Genomic DNA, 17,017 nt, shown 5'->3' with positions numbered 1-17,017 from the left:
CACCATTCAGCAGACAAAGTGTTTAGATGTGATGTGAGCCAGGAGGAAATGGTCAAGAAAGAATTCTTGAGACGTTTTCAGTGCAAAAAGTGCTCTTATCAAAGCACAACTCAGGACCCGTGGGCAGAAAGAGCCGCACTGGGATTGTGAAGACTCACTGATTATACACTTTTTAGTTAGTGGGGGTTAGGGATAGCTTAAATCTCCAAGGAATTTGGAAGTAAAGCTTTCAGGACCTTGGGGGGGCTGCTGCTGCTACGATAAGGTTATTTACTAGTGCCTAGTAAAACACCAGTCTGGGGACTCTTCAGATGTGTATCAGTGGGCCATATGCTCAGGAGGTAATTGCAAATATATCTCGGGGCGTGTTTACAGCTATCAGGGAAAGTAACACTATTAAGAGCAAAGCTACAGAGGTAAAGCAATAAAGGAAGTCCTTGAGAGAGCTGCGGGAGTGTTACAATTTGTAAGCCTCAGGAATTCCGCCTGGAGACTGAGAGCCGCATGAAGCCTGACATTTGTTTCTTTTTTCTCCCATCAGTTTCACCTCCATTTTTTCTATTACTCCCATTCTGTATTGCCCAGGTGCGTCAGGGAGGGAGGCTAGCGCCACTGAACTAATGGAGAAGCTGAAGCCCAGAGAAGTGGCCTGACCAGCCTAAGGCCACTGAGCAAATTAAAAGTTGAACTCACAAATCGAATTTTTCACCTCTTTCCCTACCGAGTCGCTGCATCCTGAAACAAGACGGAGCCTCACTGCAACTGGTCGGAACGGTCTCAGTGGTCAGACGCCTGAACCCACGACTCTGGGGTCGGAGACAGGCGCGCAGTCCAACGCTCCCACGGTGCAGATGGGGAGACTGAGGTCCAGAGCCCCGCGCTCCACCGCCAGCGGGACAGAAGGCGAGGGGGCGCGTCCAGCCTCGCCGGCCCCCTGGCGCGGGTGCCGCCTCCGCCCGCCCCCCACGCTGGGTCCCCCCGCCTGATTTTGCCCTCGCAGAGCCGCCAGCTCGGGAGCGAGTCATGGTGGGTGCACTGGTGTTGGCGTGGCTGCTCCTATCGGCCGCGGCCTGCGCGCAGCGGGAGCAGGACTTCTACGACTTCAAGGCGGTCAACATCCGGGGCAAGTTGGTGTCGCTGGAGAAGTACCGCGGTTCGGTGAGTGTCCGCCGGCGGGGCCTCGGAGCCGCCCGGGCAGGGCCCGTTGCGGGAACCCCGCAGCCCGGGACCCTACGGGTGTGGCCCCGAGGGGGTTCCGCAGCCCTGCCCTGGCTCCCACTCCCCCAGCTATTCTCCCCCGGGGTGCGGCGCCCCCAGATCCTGCGCTGAGCCTATCCCGCGACTACGTGGCACGGCCTCGGCGCGCAGTGAAACCCGAAACTCTTCCAGCCTACGCCGATTTCCCTCGCAGCGACTTTGGGCAGTGGAGCCCGACCTCTCTCAGAGGCTGCTTGCCTCGGCTAGGCCTTTGTCAAGCACCGGTCGAAAGGCAACCCTAGCATCCTGCCGCCTTTGTCTCTCCCATCCCCCGTTTCCGCTCTGGAACTGGGATTGTTGCTGATACTGAGTCCAATGAGAACCCCGTGGATATGGATATGCAGTGCTGGGGGAGTTAGTTAAGATGCACGGCGACCTTTACACAGATCATCCTTTAGAGAGGACAGGAAGGTCCAGAGGAAAGGTCATACAGCTCTAGAAAGCACAGAGCCTGGAGAGAACTACCCATCCATCTGTGGACTTCTCTAGGCAAACTCCTAAGATGGCAGCTCAGGCTGAGATACAAGAGCCATCCAGGCTAACTGCTATCTCATTACCAAGTCTCTCAGGGAGGACTCAGAGAAGAAATGTACCTGGGTGAGTCTTTGAAACAAGAGTGAGTTTTGGCAAGACGAAGAAGAGCTTTCCAGGCAAAGAACTGTTCATACCAAGTCTCTAAAGCAAACAAACAGCAAGAAGGATGGAGGAGGAGTGGGTGGCCTTCAAGCAGATCTGCCTGAAGGAGTATACAGCATGAGGCTGAGTGGTGGAAGATGAGGCTGATGATAGTAGGGAGGGACCGAGAGGGGCCTTGAACAGTATATTCAGAGGCCTAGATGTTACACTGTGTATAATGAAGAGCACTCTGAGCCCCATTTCTCAAGATGGCCCTAGGGCCTTAATGTGGGAAAGGTGGGGAATTGGTAATGAACACATAGGTACAGCATCCAGATTTGGATGGACCACACAAAAATGGCTATCAGCATTCTTCTCCTGGGAGCGAGTCTTTAGTGAAGAAAGTACTTTCTAAACCTGAAAATGCTCAAATATGCTGGTAGTGCTGGGGGCAGTATTCCTTGTCCTGATTGTCCCCCAAGGTATTGTGAATTTCAAATGAGATGACAGTGTGGAAGCTCTTGGTAGAGTGCTCCGTACCTGTGTTTGGTGGGCTCCAGCAGGAAACTCATCCAGGACTGAGGACAAAGAGCCAATAAGAGTAGGGCCCATTCCCAGTTAGGCCTTTCCTTCCTTCTAGTGCAGCTTAACAGAGAGCTCCAGGTTTAGCACTTGACTAGCTCTGCTATTCATTCAATCATTCACTCATTCATTCATTCATTCATTCATTATTATTGAGTACCTACTGTATACTAAGTACTAGGCCAGTCTTTGGGACACAGTGGTGAACAAAAAAGATAAGTTTCCACTTCAATAGAGCCTATATGCAATGGAGAAGAGAGAGACAATAAACAGGAACAGAAACGAACAAGGTAATTCCTAGTACAGTGGTAATAAGTGCTAAGATGGAAATAGAACAAATTTTATTTATTTTCAGAAGGAATAAGGCACCCAGGATGTGAAGAACAGAAATCCTGGAGAAAAATGACCCAGAGAAGTGATCCCAGAATTCTGAGTGTTTTCATACTCTTGGTTACTGGCATATCCTAAAAAGCATAGGAGTGAGAAGCCAAGAAATCAATCAGAAAGAAAATGGAAAAAAGAAAAAGAAAAGAACAAAGTCACACACCTGCTAAGAGATAGAGTGAGAATTTGAACATAGGCAGTCCAGCTCCAAAGCCCAAGCTCTTAGCTGCCAGGTTTAGAGGGAAACCAGAAATAGTCCAGGGAAGCTGTAAATGATTCTGTTGAGTTAATCCAAGCTAGGACTACCACTTGGTCATTCATTCACCTGTAAATAATTACTGGCTCATTATGTATATTTTACCACTGTCTTTTAAAAATTGAAAGAGATTTATTGGCTCCCACTACATGCCTGGCACTGAGTCTAGCCCTGGAGACAAAACCATGAGCAAGATTGTATAGTTTATGCCCTGTGACTAACTGGAAGGCAATCATTTAGATCAGTGTTGAGTATGGATGAATGGGTGACTACCTGGGAATGTGCTTGTCTACGGTGTGAGCTTATGTACATGCAGGCCTGAGTGTAGTATGCATGCAAATAGTTTGTTTCCTTGCTTCTATGTGCACGCCTGAGTCTGTATCTATGCTTTGATATGCACATATGTAAATTAACTATGTATATTTGGGTGTCTCTGTCCATCCATGCTTTGATCAGTTTAAGGAGAAACTTTTTGGTTTCAGGTATGGAGCTAGAAACAGGATTTCCCTCCTTCCAAGGGTAGGCAGACGCACAAGACATAGGTTAAAAAAAGCAACTTTTAATGCTTTCACTGCCCAGGGATCCAGCAGAAAAGAAAGAGGAAGACCCCCAATTAAGGAAGGGAATTAAGGGTCCCAGTTTCTCAGTACCACAAGCAGAATACAACATGCTGACACAGATAGGGGAGGTTGTTCTAATGGCCTGTGGCCCCATAGATTGGGTCCTTCCTCATCTGGTAGAGGCAGGGTAGGGGAGTTACAGCTCAACAGTTCTCATCATCCAGCCCAGTAGTTCTCAACTGGGGGTGATTTTGCTCCCCAGGAGACATACAGCAATGTTTGGAGACATTTTTGATTGTCAAAACTAGACATCAGGGCACCTGGGTGGCTCAGTCGGTTAAGCGTCCGACTTCAACTCAGGTCACACTCTCACGGGTCATGGGTTCGAGCCCCGCATTGGGCTGTGTACTGACAGCTCTCTCTGCCCCTCTCCTGCTCACACTCTGTCTCTGTCTCTCTCTCTCTCAGAAATAAATAAACATTAAAAAAATTTTTTTTAAAGCTAGACATCTAGTGGGTAGAGGCCAGGGATGCTGCTAAACATCCTACAATGAATAGGAAAGCCCCTGCATAATAGAATTATCTGGCCCAGTGGGGTGCCTGGGTGGCTCAGTCCATTAAGCACTGACTCTTGATTTTGGCTCAATCATGATCTCATGGTTCATGAGATTGAGCCCCATCTCGGGCTCTGCACTGACAGCTGAGAGCCTGCTTGGGATTTTCTCTCTCTCTCTGCCTCTACCCGGCTTTGTGCTCTCTTGCTCTGTCTCAAAGTAAATAAATAAATAAATAAATAAATAAATAAATAAATAAATAAATGGAAGGAAGGAAGGAAGGAAGAAGGAAGAAAAGAATGGACCAAGTGCTGAGGTTGAAAAAGCCTGTCTGGCCTGAGCAGTTTGTGCCAGTGTATGTCCAGTGCCCCAGGCTGTCTCTGGGAGGTGGCCCTCTTTATGGAGCCAGCTAGTATAATCCTAGCTCTTCCAAAAAAGTGGCCAAAGAGATAGGGCTGGGCTCCACAGACACAGGGTAAGATTTAAGAATTCTTTAACAATGTATACAGCATTGGTGCCAAAATTCTACTTGCTGTATTGTCAGCAATTGTATTTATCAGCCAGCTTTGTATGTATCACCTAAAGGCTATAAATAAATGCATTTATTATAAGGCGATAAGAAGTTTAAGGAATAGTCTAGTGACTCAAGAAAGTGGTATTTGTGTGCTGGAGGGAGAGGCGCAGAAAGGGATTGCCATGGGGTCCTTTTATGAAGAAAACCTACGTCTGTCTCTATATCCATGTGATTGTGTATGTGTGTACATTTACTTATTCATTTAGCACTTTCTGAGACCTGAAGAGGACATGGCTCCTGCCTTCAACAGGTTCACAGTGGGTTTCTTAGAAGGGTTTATTACTCATGTAAAGTGATAAGTGCCAGTTGACTGAACCAGAAATTGAACCCAGGTCTGCCTTTCCATTCCCCCACATTACCTCCTTTTTTGTTTTAATTTTATTTTTTAAGTTTTTTTAAATTTTTTAAATTTTTTTTTTTTTTTTTTATTTTAGAGAGAGAGCATGCCAGCAGGGGAGAAAGGCTGAGGGGAAGAGAGAGAGAGAGAGAGAGAGAGAGAGAATCTTAAGCAGTCTCCATATGCTCAGCGCAGAGCCCGACATGGGGCTCGATCTCACGATTATGAGATCATGACCTAAGCCAAAATGAAGACTTAGATGCTTAACAAACTGAGCCACCCCGGTGCCCCCACATTACCTCCTGATGTGAGCTCACCAGTGTGTGTGCCTCTCTGTGTAAATGTGTTGTGTGTGTTTGTGGGCATGTGTGATGTGTGCTAATATATTTTTGTGTCATGGGGCATATGCATCCCCATTTATGTATATTGTATGCTTATTCTCATGGATGTTCATGTATGTGTATGCACACATATCTGCAAGCCCCTGAATGTTTGATTTCATTTGTGCCTATGTGCATGTGTTTGTGAGAGCATTGCACATTTATATATGTATACACTGTGCTCTTGAATATATGAGAAAGCATTAATTTTTGGGGGGTGGTCACCGTGTGGGCACGTCTGGCATGTGAAAGTGCATGACTCTTCACTGGGCTGTGTATGTATCTGGGTTTTGTTTTTGCCACCCAGGTGTCCCTGGTAGTGAACGTGGCTAGCGAGTGCGGCTTCACAGACCAGCACTACAGAGCCTTGCAGCAGCTGCAGCGGGACCTGGGGCCCCATCACTTCAATGTGCTTGCCTTCCCCTGCAACCAGTTTGGCCAGCAGGAGCCCGATAGCAACAAGGAGATCGAGAGCTTCGCCCGCCGCACCTATGGTGTCTCTTTCCCCATGTTTAGCAAGGTCGCAGTTACTGGCACTGGTGCCCACCCTGCCTTCAAGTACCTGATCCGTGAGTCCTGATCTGTTCCCTTACTTTCCCTCAGCTGGCTGAGGTCATGGCTCCCTGGGCAGCAGAAACTACTTGCTGATTGGGTGACCTGGGGCCCTTTCCAGACTCCTGCATATAGGTTCATGGTCTGTTCGAGCACTCATCTTTGAGGATGAACAGAGAGGTATTCCTGCCTGAGGATACCTCTACCCCTGCTGCCTTGAAGTTCCCCCTCAGGGGCACTCTAGCAGACTTCTCTGAGGTCCTGTTTTCATACACAGGGATTTTAAAAGGAGACTGAGGCCCTCAGATTTAGTCTATGTGAATTAGTCGAGCTTATGGATTTCGGATGGAGACACCAAGGGCAGACAGAGGATGCCACATGTCTGGAGAAGGCTGACCAAGATGGCTGACAGGTTATCTCCTGTCCTGAGTTAGGAGCAAAGTCCATATACCATGGAGGGAAACCTTCAGAGCAAAAATTCCAGATCTTAATATTTCAGAAATAGGTCCCCTCTGCATCCCCAGAAGCTTCAGAACTACAAAATGAGGTCATGGGTCAAGCTTATCATTATGGTCCTGTTTCCTTCCTTGGGCCTTTCTCTTCCTTTGGAGGCTCCATTTTTGCCATCTATGCTGTGTATCTGATTGCCTTCACATCCCTCACTACCACCCCCCACCCATTTACCTGGAGGAGTAAATGAAAACAGTGTAGCACACAAAAAATCCCTTACTGATGCAGATTTGAATTTTGCCGTATGGGTCAATCCTAATATTTGCTTTTTTTCCCCTGTGTGTTTTTATTAGTACCTTTCCAGTTCCCATAGTTATAGATCAAACCTAAATGTGCTTTAAAAGCAACTGGGAACTCTTAAAAGTGGTTTAGTCTGAGACCTACTGAAGCAGGGCCCAAGAATTTATTTAAGTACCTCCCCCCACCCCCACAACCAAGATTCAGATGCAACCAGTCCACAGACTAACATTTGGAAACCATTAAGATTTCCTTAGAGAATAGGCTGTAGACTATTTAGTAGTTTGAGATCATTAAGAAAGGAGGATCTGATACTACTTTATCAAATACTTCACAGAATCCTAAAGCAGTAGTTCTCAACCTTGGGGCCATATTGGCATCTCCTAGAGAGTTTTTAAAAAAATACTGATGCCTGGGGGCGTCTGGGTGGCTGAGTCAGTTAAGCATCTGACCCTTGGTTTGGGCTTAGGTCAAGATCTCACAGTTCATAGGATCGAGCCCTGTATTGGGCTCTGCACTGACAGCATGGAGACTGCTTGGGATTCTCTCCCTCTCTCTGCCCCTCTCCCACTTGCACTCTCTCTCAAAATAAATAAATAAACTTAAAAAAAATTACTGATTCCTAAGACTTACCACCAGAGATTCTGATTTAAGTAGTCTGGGGTGTGGCCTGGGCATCAGGATTTTAAAAAGCTCTCTAGTTAATTCTAAATAATGGAACAACTGCTTCAAGGGAAGGATGGACACCGATAATGGAATTCCAGGAGAGTGGACACAGGGAAGCACATTTTGCTTTCCTTCTTCCTTTTTCTCTAGAGACTTCTGGGAAGGAGCCCACCTGGAACTTCTGGAAGTACCTAGTGGCCCCAGATGGAAAGGTAGTAGGGGCTTGGGACCCAACTGTGTCGGTGGAGGAAATCAGGCCCCAGATCACAGCACTCGTGAGGAAGCTCATCCTGAAGAAGCGAGAAGACTTATAACCACTTTCTCTCCTCTCCCACTGTCCCATTCCCCCCACCCTACACCTTGGATGGTGACCAAAGCAAACTCAGTCGTGCTCAATGGTGCTCGGAGGGAGGGCCTATGGACTCTCCTTCCTCCACTTTTATCCCATGTACCCTATCCTTCCTATGAGGGAAAAATCTGGTATTTTGTATTTGAGTCTTAGAACAACCTTTAGGAACTCCTGGCCAGGGAGAGCTCTTGACCAATGAATCACCAGCCAATAAGCACCTCTAGCCCATGAAAACATGTGGCAAATAGAAGTATATCAAGCAATAATCTGCTGCCTGTTAAGAACTCTATAAGATGGGACCAATTCCTACCTCACAGAGCTGTTGTGAGGATGAGGATGAACAACCTATGAAAGGTGCCTAGGGCAGTGCCAGCTCACTAGGAGCATTCAATAAATGTTTTTTGCATATGAACCAAAAAATAACTTGTAATCAATAAAAACTTGCACCCAACATGAATTTCCAGCCATTGAGAATCCAGGCCAAAGATTTATTTGTTGTTGTAGTTGTTTTCCTCTGTATTATTTTTTTAATTGAAAAAGTAATCCAAATAGATGTAAAATAATACAGGATGATAATAAATAAAAATGAAAGTATCTGGGCACCTGGGTGGCTCAGCCCGTTAAGCGTCCAACTTCAGCTCAGGTCATAGTCTCATAGTTCGTGAGTTCAAGCCCCACATCAGGCTCTGTGCTGACAGCTCAGCCTGGAGCCTGCTTCCGATTCTGTGTCTCCTTCTTTCTCTGCCCCTCCCCTACTCACACTTTGTCTCTCTCTCTCAAAAATAAATAAACATTTAAAAAATTTTTTAAAAATGAAAGTATCTCCCTGGTTTTCTATATCTCACTCCCTGGAGGTAAGTAAACACTGTTAGGAATCTGGTACAAAGACTTCCTAATTTTTTTTTATCAAGCCAATCATTGCCCAGTAAGAACGCACTGACCAAAAGTACACTACAATAACAAATAGGCAAAAGATATGAAGAGATCATTCACAGAATAATGTAGATGGATAATAAGGATATGAAAAGATGCTCAGCCTCATTAAAATTGGAAAGATTTTTTAAATGATAATACTCATAGTTGGTAAGGATGTGGGGAAATGGGCATTCATAGTAACTGTTGGTGGGACAATGAACTGACATAAGTTTTTGGATGGTGATTTGGCAGTATCTTTTATTTATTTATTTTTTTTTACTGTTTACTTATATTTTGAGAGAGAGAGACAGACAGAGTGCAAGTTGGGAGAGGGCAGAGAGAGGGAGACACAGAATCTGAAGGAGGTTCCAGGCTCTGAGCTGCCAGCACAGAGCCCGACGCGGGGCTCAAACTCACGAGCCGTGAGATCATGACCTGAGCTGAAGTCAGATGCTCAACTGACTGAGCCACCCAGGTGCCCCGGCAGTGTCTTTTAAAACAAAATGCTCATGCCCATTGATCCATCATTTCTCATCCTAGAAGTCTCCCCAACTGTGCAAATATATATGTACAATAATATGTATGTTTACTGTTCAAATAGTGAAAATTGGATACACCTCTATGTCCATCAGTATGATCTGATAATAAATTAGTGTACAAATCAAAATAGTTCACTAATACAGTTCTTAATATGAATGAAGTAGATTTTTGTCTTAAAATATTTTTAAGATATCTTTACACCCAACGTGGGGCTCAATCTTACAACCCTGAGATCAAGAGTCACATGCTGTACCCACTGAGCCAGCCAGGTGCCCCAAAATGAATGAATCAGAATTCTATATACTACCATAATAAGTTTTCAAAAAGCAAAAAAAGGGCAAGTTGTAAAACAGAATGAATACACGTGCACACACACACACACACACACACACACACACACACAAGCCAGTAGGGGGGCACCTAGCTGGCCCAGTCAGTAGAGCATGCAACTCTTAATCTCGGGATTGTAAATTCAAGACCCACATTGGGTACAGAGATTACTTAAAAAATAAAATCTTTTAAAAAATCCACTGTAAGCAAGCATAATATTTTTATCAAAAATTTCAATGTTAAGTAAGAGGGAGAGAGGGAGGGAGGAATATAGACCAAACTATTAATGGTGGTTGTCAATGAGCGAGTCAGGGCAAAGAGGGCATAACAGGAGTCCTTCACTGTCTTTGTTAAGTATTTTTGTAATGTTTGAATTTTGTATATAAAATATGTATTTCGCTTTTATATAAATATCAAAAGAGGCAGCTAAAAACTGAGGTGGTGAGCAAAGTCACCGATCAGTAATTCACTGGCTAATAAGAATTTAATGTCCACTTCTCCCAAGGTCACTCTTCTAGAAGGGAGACTCAGATTCAAGTCCTGGCTGTGTCCCTGACTCATAGACTGAGCAAATTGTTCCCTCTCTGCTGTCTTCCATTTTGCCACTGGACAATGAAAGGGTTGAACTGTGCTTACAGTTTTTGCAGTGTCCCTTAACAGTCCTTCTCAAAAGTTACCCAGAATAAAAGAAGACTCTCTGTAAGCCGACCACAAGTCCCTCTATCGTGGCCTCCAAGCCTGCCTTTACACATCACACCCTGCTCCAAGTTCCAGGTCTGCATATGCTGTGCACATACACACACGCAACGAAATGCAGCAATCAAAGAAATGTTTGTGATAGACACCTCAGAACCACATTCTCTTCTCTGCCCCTCCCCCATGGGCTCTCTCTCTCTCTCTCAAAAATAAACATTGGGGCACCTGGGTGCCCCTTTCCCATGCTCGCTCTCTCTCATCTGATTGTTGGTTTCAGCTCAGGTCATGATCTTGCAGTTCGTGGGCTCAAGCCCCACATCAGGCTCCACACTGTTGGCGTGGAGCCTGCTAAGGATTCTCTCTCACTCCCTCTCTCTCTGTCCCTTCCCCACTCACTTTCTCTCTCAACATAAGTATACTTAAAAAAAATTTTTTTTAATGTTTATTTATTTTTGAGACAGAGACAGACAGAGCATGAACAGGGGAGGGTCAGAGAGAGAAGGAGGAACAGAATCTGAAACAGGCTCCAGGCTCTGAGCTGTCAGCACAGAGCCCGACACGGGGCTCGAACTCACGGACTGTGAGACCATGACCTGAGCCGAAGTCAGCTGCTTAACCGACTGAGCCACCCAGGCTCCCCCAAAAAATTTCTTTTAAACAGTTGCACACTCTACTGACTGAGCCAGCCATTTGCCCCCAGAATGACATTTTCAGTGGATGTCTCTCTGGCTTATCCTGCTTAGCCTCTTAGCCACATCTGACACTGATGACTACACTCTTCTCCCTGACACATTCTCTGCTTTCATGCCACTATCTTCTCTTGATTCCACCCCAATCTCTTTGAGTGCTTTTACCTTTCAGTATCTGTTAATGTCTCTTCCCCCTGCCCACTCCTTTGCTACTGGTCTTCTTTGGAGTAATAGGCTGGTCCTTTTTCTCACACCATGTACTCTTCTGCAGCTACCTCATTGTTTCTCATGGTTTTGACCACCACCCATGCTCTCTTGACACCCAAATCTCTACCTTGCATCTACACTGGATAGATATTATTCACCTATTACTCACTTGCCTACTGGGCATGTCTACAAACGTTTCAGTTCAACATGTCCAGAACTAAACTCATCATCTCTCCTGGACACACCTCTCTCCCTTCCACTCAGCCTTCACAAATCCCCAAAGCCTTTACATTCACACACCACTTGCTCACTATAGTATTATTGTTTAAGTGACTGCCCTCCCTTCTCTCCCTAGCACAGTGCCTGGCTCTTAGTATTACATTTAATTATAAGGTAAGCATTTTGAGCACCAGCTCTGTGCTGTCAGTTTCCCCCAGAAATTTAGAGTCCAGCTGAGGATTTTGTAGTCCCAATTAGACCTTCATTCCTAGGCTTTATCAGCTTTCTGCTGTCGCCACGTCCCCTCGAATGTGCAAGAGTCCCAGAGGAAAAAAAATCTCACTTTAAATCCTTATCAACTGTTACCTTAATCGTCATTGACTAACCAGTATCTGCTAACAACTTAGTTTTAAATTAATCCCTTGGTAAATCAACTAATACTTGAGTAGTTAATATTTGATTTTCTACTTACACTTTAGTTATCTTCTAACTCTTTATAAGCATTATACTTTATCAGGTTTTATCTTAGCACTTAGTGGTTTAGCTATTTGCCAAGCCTTAATTATTAATCAATACTTAGTTGGCATTTGACAATGTCTAGAGACATTTTTTGTTGTCACAACTAGGGGATGGGTACTATGGGCATCTAGTGGGTAGAACCCATGGATGCTGCTGAACATCTATACTGCACAGAACTGTCCATCACAACAAAGAATTATCTCAAAATGTCAATAGGTTAATAAATCCTGGTCTGGAGTATTGCAGAGCAGGAGTCACAATCCCAGCTCTGCTGCTTAGCAGCTGGGTGACTCGTGAACAAAGTACTATACCTTGCTGGGCCTCAGTGTCTCCCTCTGGGATATGGGGGATATTAATAGCATTTAATGCATAAACCTATTATGATGATAAATGCTAATACACCCACAAACCACTGAAGTACCTGATACATAGTAAATATTCAGTAAATGATAGTTCTTCTTGTGGTTATTTAAGTTTATTGTCTCCATTTAAAAAACAGGAAATTGAGGCTCAGAGATGGGAACAGACTTGGCCAAGGTTAACAGAAAAGGCAGTTCCAGTCATAGGGTTGACAAATGTCACTAAGAATCTTCTGTAAATAAATGCGGAAGTTTTCTTGTGTGTGGACCTAACACGAGACACAATCCTTGTTCTCAGCAAAGTGGAAGAAAGGGGAGAACTAACCTTTCCCAAGTGCTCATGTACCTCTATCTCATTCCTATGAGGTCAGTATTTTGACTTCCATTTTACAGATGAGGCTAAGTAAGAAGTCCAAATTCTCCCAGGAAGTCAATTGCCAAGTATTGATAGGCTGATCCGGTACCAAAGTCCTTGCCTTTCCCTAGTCTCTGTTTCCTGGACTCTAATGACACTCCAGCTAGGATGGAGAGGGAGCAGTTAGGATTAGAGACATGATCCTAGAAGAAGGCAAGACATTCACTCCAGGGTGCAGAAATCTTAGAGTAAATTCCAGGAGTGGCTGATCTCAGGCTGAAAAAGAATTGTGAACATGAAAAATGCTTACTAACACGTGAAGAGCTGGACTCATGTTGAGACCAGAGAAGGAGGTAGGCAAAGGCAGTGTTTCCTTGAGTTTTGGGGATTAACAGACCTGGGACAAATCCCAGCGGGGCAAATACCAGGTTGGGATTTAAACTACTCAGGTGAGTAGTTTAACTTCTCTGAGGCTTGATAGATATATTGTCTACATATACATTTATACATACTTCAGAATGACTTGTTCAGTTATTAATTCCTCTCTTGAGGTACAGTTGACCCTTATGGCCATGCAGGTTTTAAAGATATGCAACAGAAGGGACAGGTGGGAGTTGGAATCTGGCCTGAACTCTAATTACCCAGCCTTACCTTTGGCATGGAGCTACATCAGGCCACGGGAAAGGTCACTTTTTTCCTAATATGCACAAAGGAACAAAGGCAGTGCAAAGCAGCAGTCCTGCCTTCTAGAAGACCCTAAGCCAACTGCAGTGAAACTAGGGCTGAAGCAGGCACTACCTCCGTCATAGAGGAGCTTGTGGTCTGAAGCTGTAATTGCCAAGTGAGATGATGACACATGGAAGGTGCTCAATGAATGGTACATATATAGTCAGGACAACAGATACTGCAGAAAAGTACAATGTCCTGAGAGTTGGCCACAGAAAGGCGTCCAGCAGAAGGGGTTATTTCAAGCCTGGCCTTGAAAGGTGGAGAGGATTTAGATAAGTACAAGGGGGGGAACTACATGAGCAAAAACTTGGGTGAAGGGATTCCTTTCCCAGGTCAGACTGGTTAAATCGGAAGCTTCCTGTAGGAAAGAAGAGGCAGGTATAGTTGAAGAGACAGGGAGAGTTCAGATTTTAGAGGTTCTGGAATCACTGGGACAACTCAACAGATCAAGTGAAGCCTTCAGAAAATCTGTTAATCCAATGGGAGAAAGGATAATCTTTTCAAGGGATGATTTTCGGAACAACTGGATATCCACATACATTTTTTTTATAAATAAAAAATTTATTTATTATATTTAAATGATCTCTACACCCAACATGGGACTCGAACTCACAGCCTTGAGATCAAGAGTCGCATACTCTCCTGACTGAGTTAGCCAGGTACCCCTGGATATGTGTATGTAAAAGTGAACTTCAACCATTGCTTCACGCTACACATAAAAACTAACTCAGAAGCATAAACATAAAACTTCTAGAAGAAAACACAGGAGAAAATTTTTGCTATCTTGAGGTAAGCAAAGATTTTTTTTAATTTTTTTTATGTTTATTTATTTCTGAGACAGAGAGAGAGAGAGAGACAGAGCATGAGTGGGGGAGGGGCATTCAGAAAGGGGGACACAGAATCCGAAGCATTCTGTCGGCACAGAGCCCAAAGCGGGGCTCGAACTCAAAGATCGCGAGATCATGACCTGAGCGGAAGCTGGACGCTCAACCGACTTAGCCACCCAGGCACCCCGGCAAAGATTTTTTTTAGATAGAACACAGGAAACACTAATCTTAACAAAAAAAAGTGATAAATTAGACTAAAATTTTAATTTCTGCTTTTTGAAAAATGCATTTAAGAAAATGAGAAGGGAGGGGCAGCTGGCTGGCTTGGTGGGTAAAGCATACTACTCTTTGTCTCTGGGTTGTGAGTTCGAGCCCCATGTTAAGTGTAAAGATTACTTTAAAAAACTAAAATCTTTTTTTTTTTTTTTTAGAGAGAGAGAGAGAGAGAGAGAGAGCGAGCACATGAGCAGGGGAGGGGGAAAGGAAGAGGGAGAGAGACAATCTTAAGCAGGCTCCATCCATGCCCAGCATGGATTGCGACGTGGGGCTCCATCTCACAACAGTGAGATCATGACCTGAGCCGAAATCAAGAGTCAGTCGCTTAACCAACTGAGTCACCCAGGCGCCCCTACACCTCAATAAAGTTGACTTTAAAAGAAAAAAACCCTCAAGAGCAGCATCATCGTATAGCAATAAAAGAATTGAAAGGAACCTAAATGTTGAAGAAAATGGATAATCAATCATCACATATTCACTAAATGTAAAACTACATAGCAGCAAAATTGGATGAACCAGATTGAGCATACACATCAGTACAAAGTTTACAAACACACAACTGAGTGAAAAAAAAAAAAAAAGGTTCCAGAAGAATACATGCAGTATGATTTTTATTTAAAGTTTTATCACAAGTAAAGCAACTCCCTACAATTTCTCAAAGATCCATACTTATGTGATAAATGCATGAAGAAGAGCATGGTAATGATAAACACTAAATTCAGGAGAGCAGTTATCTGGGGGAGGAGAGGGCAGGCAGGAAGGAGTACACAGGGGGCTTCAAACAGGACTGATCAATGTTTGTATTTCTTAAGCTGAGTGGAAGGTACATGGGTGGTCCTTATATTATCCTTTATGTTGTTTAATGTGTCTTAACAAAAACTCTACACCTGGAGTCAGGAAAGAGTTTGGCTGGTATCAGGAGCTCTGAGCCTAGGTCCCAATTTGTCCCTGGATGTCATTTGTCCCTGGATGTCATCAAGGTGTTCCACTGTGGTAAAGTCACTTCTCTCAGGATGAGACACAAGAGCATCATTATGGTCAGGAAAGGAAGGATTCGTACTGGGCATCAACGGGGAGGCCCTGAGAGGAACTGGCACTTAGAGGGAAATAATGCACCTGTGCCTCCTTCCTTTGCTTCTCCAGCTGCAGTGAACTGCAAGCTGACCCCAGAGCTCGGTGGGTGCCCGAAGGTGAGGATGGGGGTGTGTAGGGGATGGGTTCAGGGTGGGCACAGCTGCAGGAAGCAGGGCAAGGGGAGAGGGGTGCTCGGCGGTGTCGAGTGCAGACACTGCCCGCGGGGCCCACACGGGGCTGAGCCCAGCAGTGAATACTCAACCTCAGGTTGCACACGGGCTCTTAGCCGCTGCTGACTGAGGTCACCACACTGCGTGGCTCACCCCAGCGAGGGGCCATTTCTTTCTAGAGCCTCTCTGAGGGGACTGGGTTCCTGGAGCAAGGGTGCTGAGGTCTAGGGGCACTGCTTGGAGAGCCACGCAGGAGAGGCTTCCAGTTATGGCTCACTGGGTGCCAGGGGACACACGCTTCCATCTCCAGTAATATAAACTACTGCCCTAATGTAATGCACAGGCAAAAAGTGACCGACCGGGGCACCTGGGTGGCGCAGTCGGTTAAGCGTCCGACTTCAGCCAGGTCACGATCTCGCGGTCCGTGAGTTCGAGCCCCGCGTCGGGCTCTGGGCTGATGGCTCAGAGCCTGGAGCCTGTTTCCGATTCTGTGTCTCCCTCTCTCTCTGCCCCTCCCCCGTTCATGCTCTGTCTCTCTCTGTCCCAAAAATAAATAAATGTTGAAAAAAAAATTAAAAAAAAAAAAAGTGACCGACCTAAGGTCACACTGCAGGTGACTGGAACTTACTCCTTGCATATAGTTGGGCAAGCTACTTAACCTGTTTGGGTCCAAGGTGTGGTGTGTGTGTCTGTGTATCTGGAAGACACCATACCAAAGTATTTGTTTTGTGTGATGAGATTATGGGTGATTTTGATTGTTTCCTTTAACTTACTATAATTTCTAGTTTGTTGTTTTATAATGAATATGTATATATTTTGTTATTTAAAACCGGGAGAGTAATAGTACACAGGGTTGTTGGGAAGGTTAAAGGAGAGGATGAAAAGCACAGAACACAAACTCTAGATTACAGTGTTTTCTCCATAAATGTGAATTCTTCCTGCTCACCCTTCCCTCCTATACTTTCTTTCCCTTGTGGTATTGGAGACTCTGGTCCCCAGACCTCAGCTGGGGAGGAAGGAATTGATGGAAGGAGTCACACTGGCTGTGTGACTTTGGGTAAATCACTTAACCTCCCTGAGTTTCTTACTTTGCAAAATGGGAAGAATAACACTGATCTCAAAGGAAGTTTTCAAGGACTGTATGACATACAAGATGGAAAACTTCCTGATAAGTGCCTGCAAGAAGAATAAGACTGTATGACATACAAGATGAAAAACTTCCTGATACTTAGTAGGTCTACAATAAGTGCCTGCAAGAAGAATAAGCATTACAGTAGGAGGTAGGCCAGAAAAACTAAA

General features: G+C 44.9%; 1 protein-coding gene across 1 annotated transcript; it reads left to right on the top strand.

Moving 5' to 3' along the window:
* The first annotated feature begins 1,023 nt into the window (after positions 1-1,023).
* On the top strand, positions 1,024-7,778 carry GPX7 (glutathione peroxidase 7). Its single transcript, XM_047082465.1, has 3 exons — positions 1,024-1,158; positions 5,807-6,068; positions 7,615-7,778. The coding sequence occupies exons 1-3, from the start codon at positions 1,024-1,026 to the stop codon at positions 7,776-7,778; spliced, it is 561 nt and encodes a 186-aa protein (XP_046938421.1).
* Positions 7,779-17,017: the final 9,239 nt, after the last annotated feature.

This window comes from Lynx rufus, unplaced genomic scaffold, assembly GCF_022079265.1.
Source record: "Lynx rufus isolate CCGP_SWC_20201006 ecotype Redwood Valley unplaced genomic scaffold, mLynRuf1.p SCAF_2, whole genome shotgun sequence".
NCBI classification, from domain to species: domain Eukaryota; kingdom Metazoa; phylum Chordata; class Mammalia; order Carnivora; family Felidae; genus Lynx; species Lynx rufus.
This window is presented reverse-complemented; position numbering and strand designations above follow the sequence as displayed.

Excerpts from the sequence above, each read along its gene's own strand:
- GPX7 (XM_047082465.1), top strand. The coding sequence starts at position 1,024 with ATGGTGGGTGCACTGGTGTTGGCGTGGCTGCTCCTATCGGCCGCGGCC. Across the intron at positions 1,159-5,806 it reads TGGAGAAGTACCGCGGTTCG|GTGTCCCTGGTAGTGAACGT; the intron begins GTGAGTGTCCGC and ends TTTGCCACCCAG. Across the intron at positions 6,069-7,614 it reads TGCCTTCAAGTACCTGATCC|AGACTTCTGGGAAGGAGCCC; the intron begins GTGAGTCCTGAT and ends CTTTTTCTCTAG.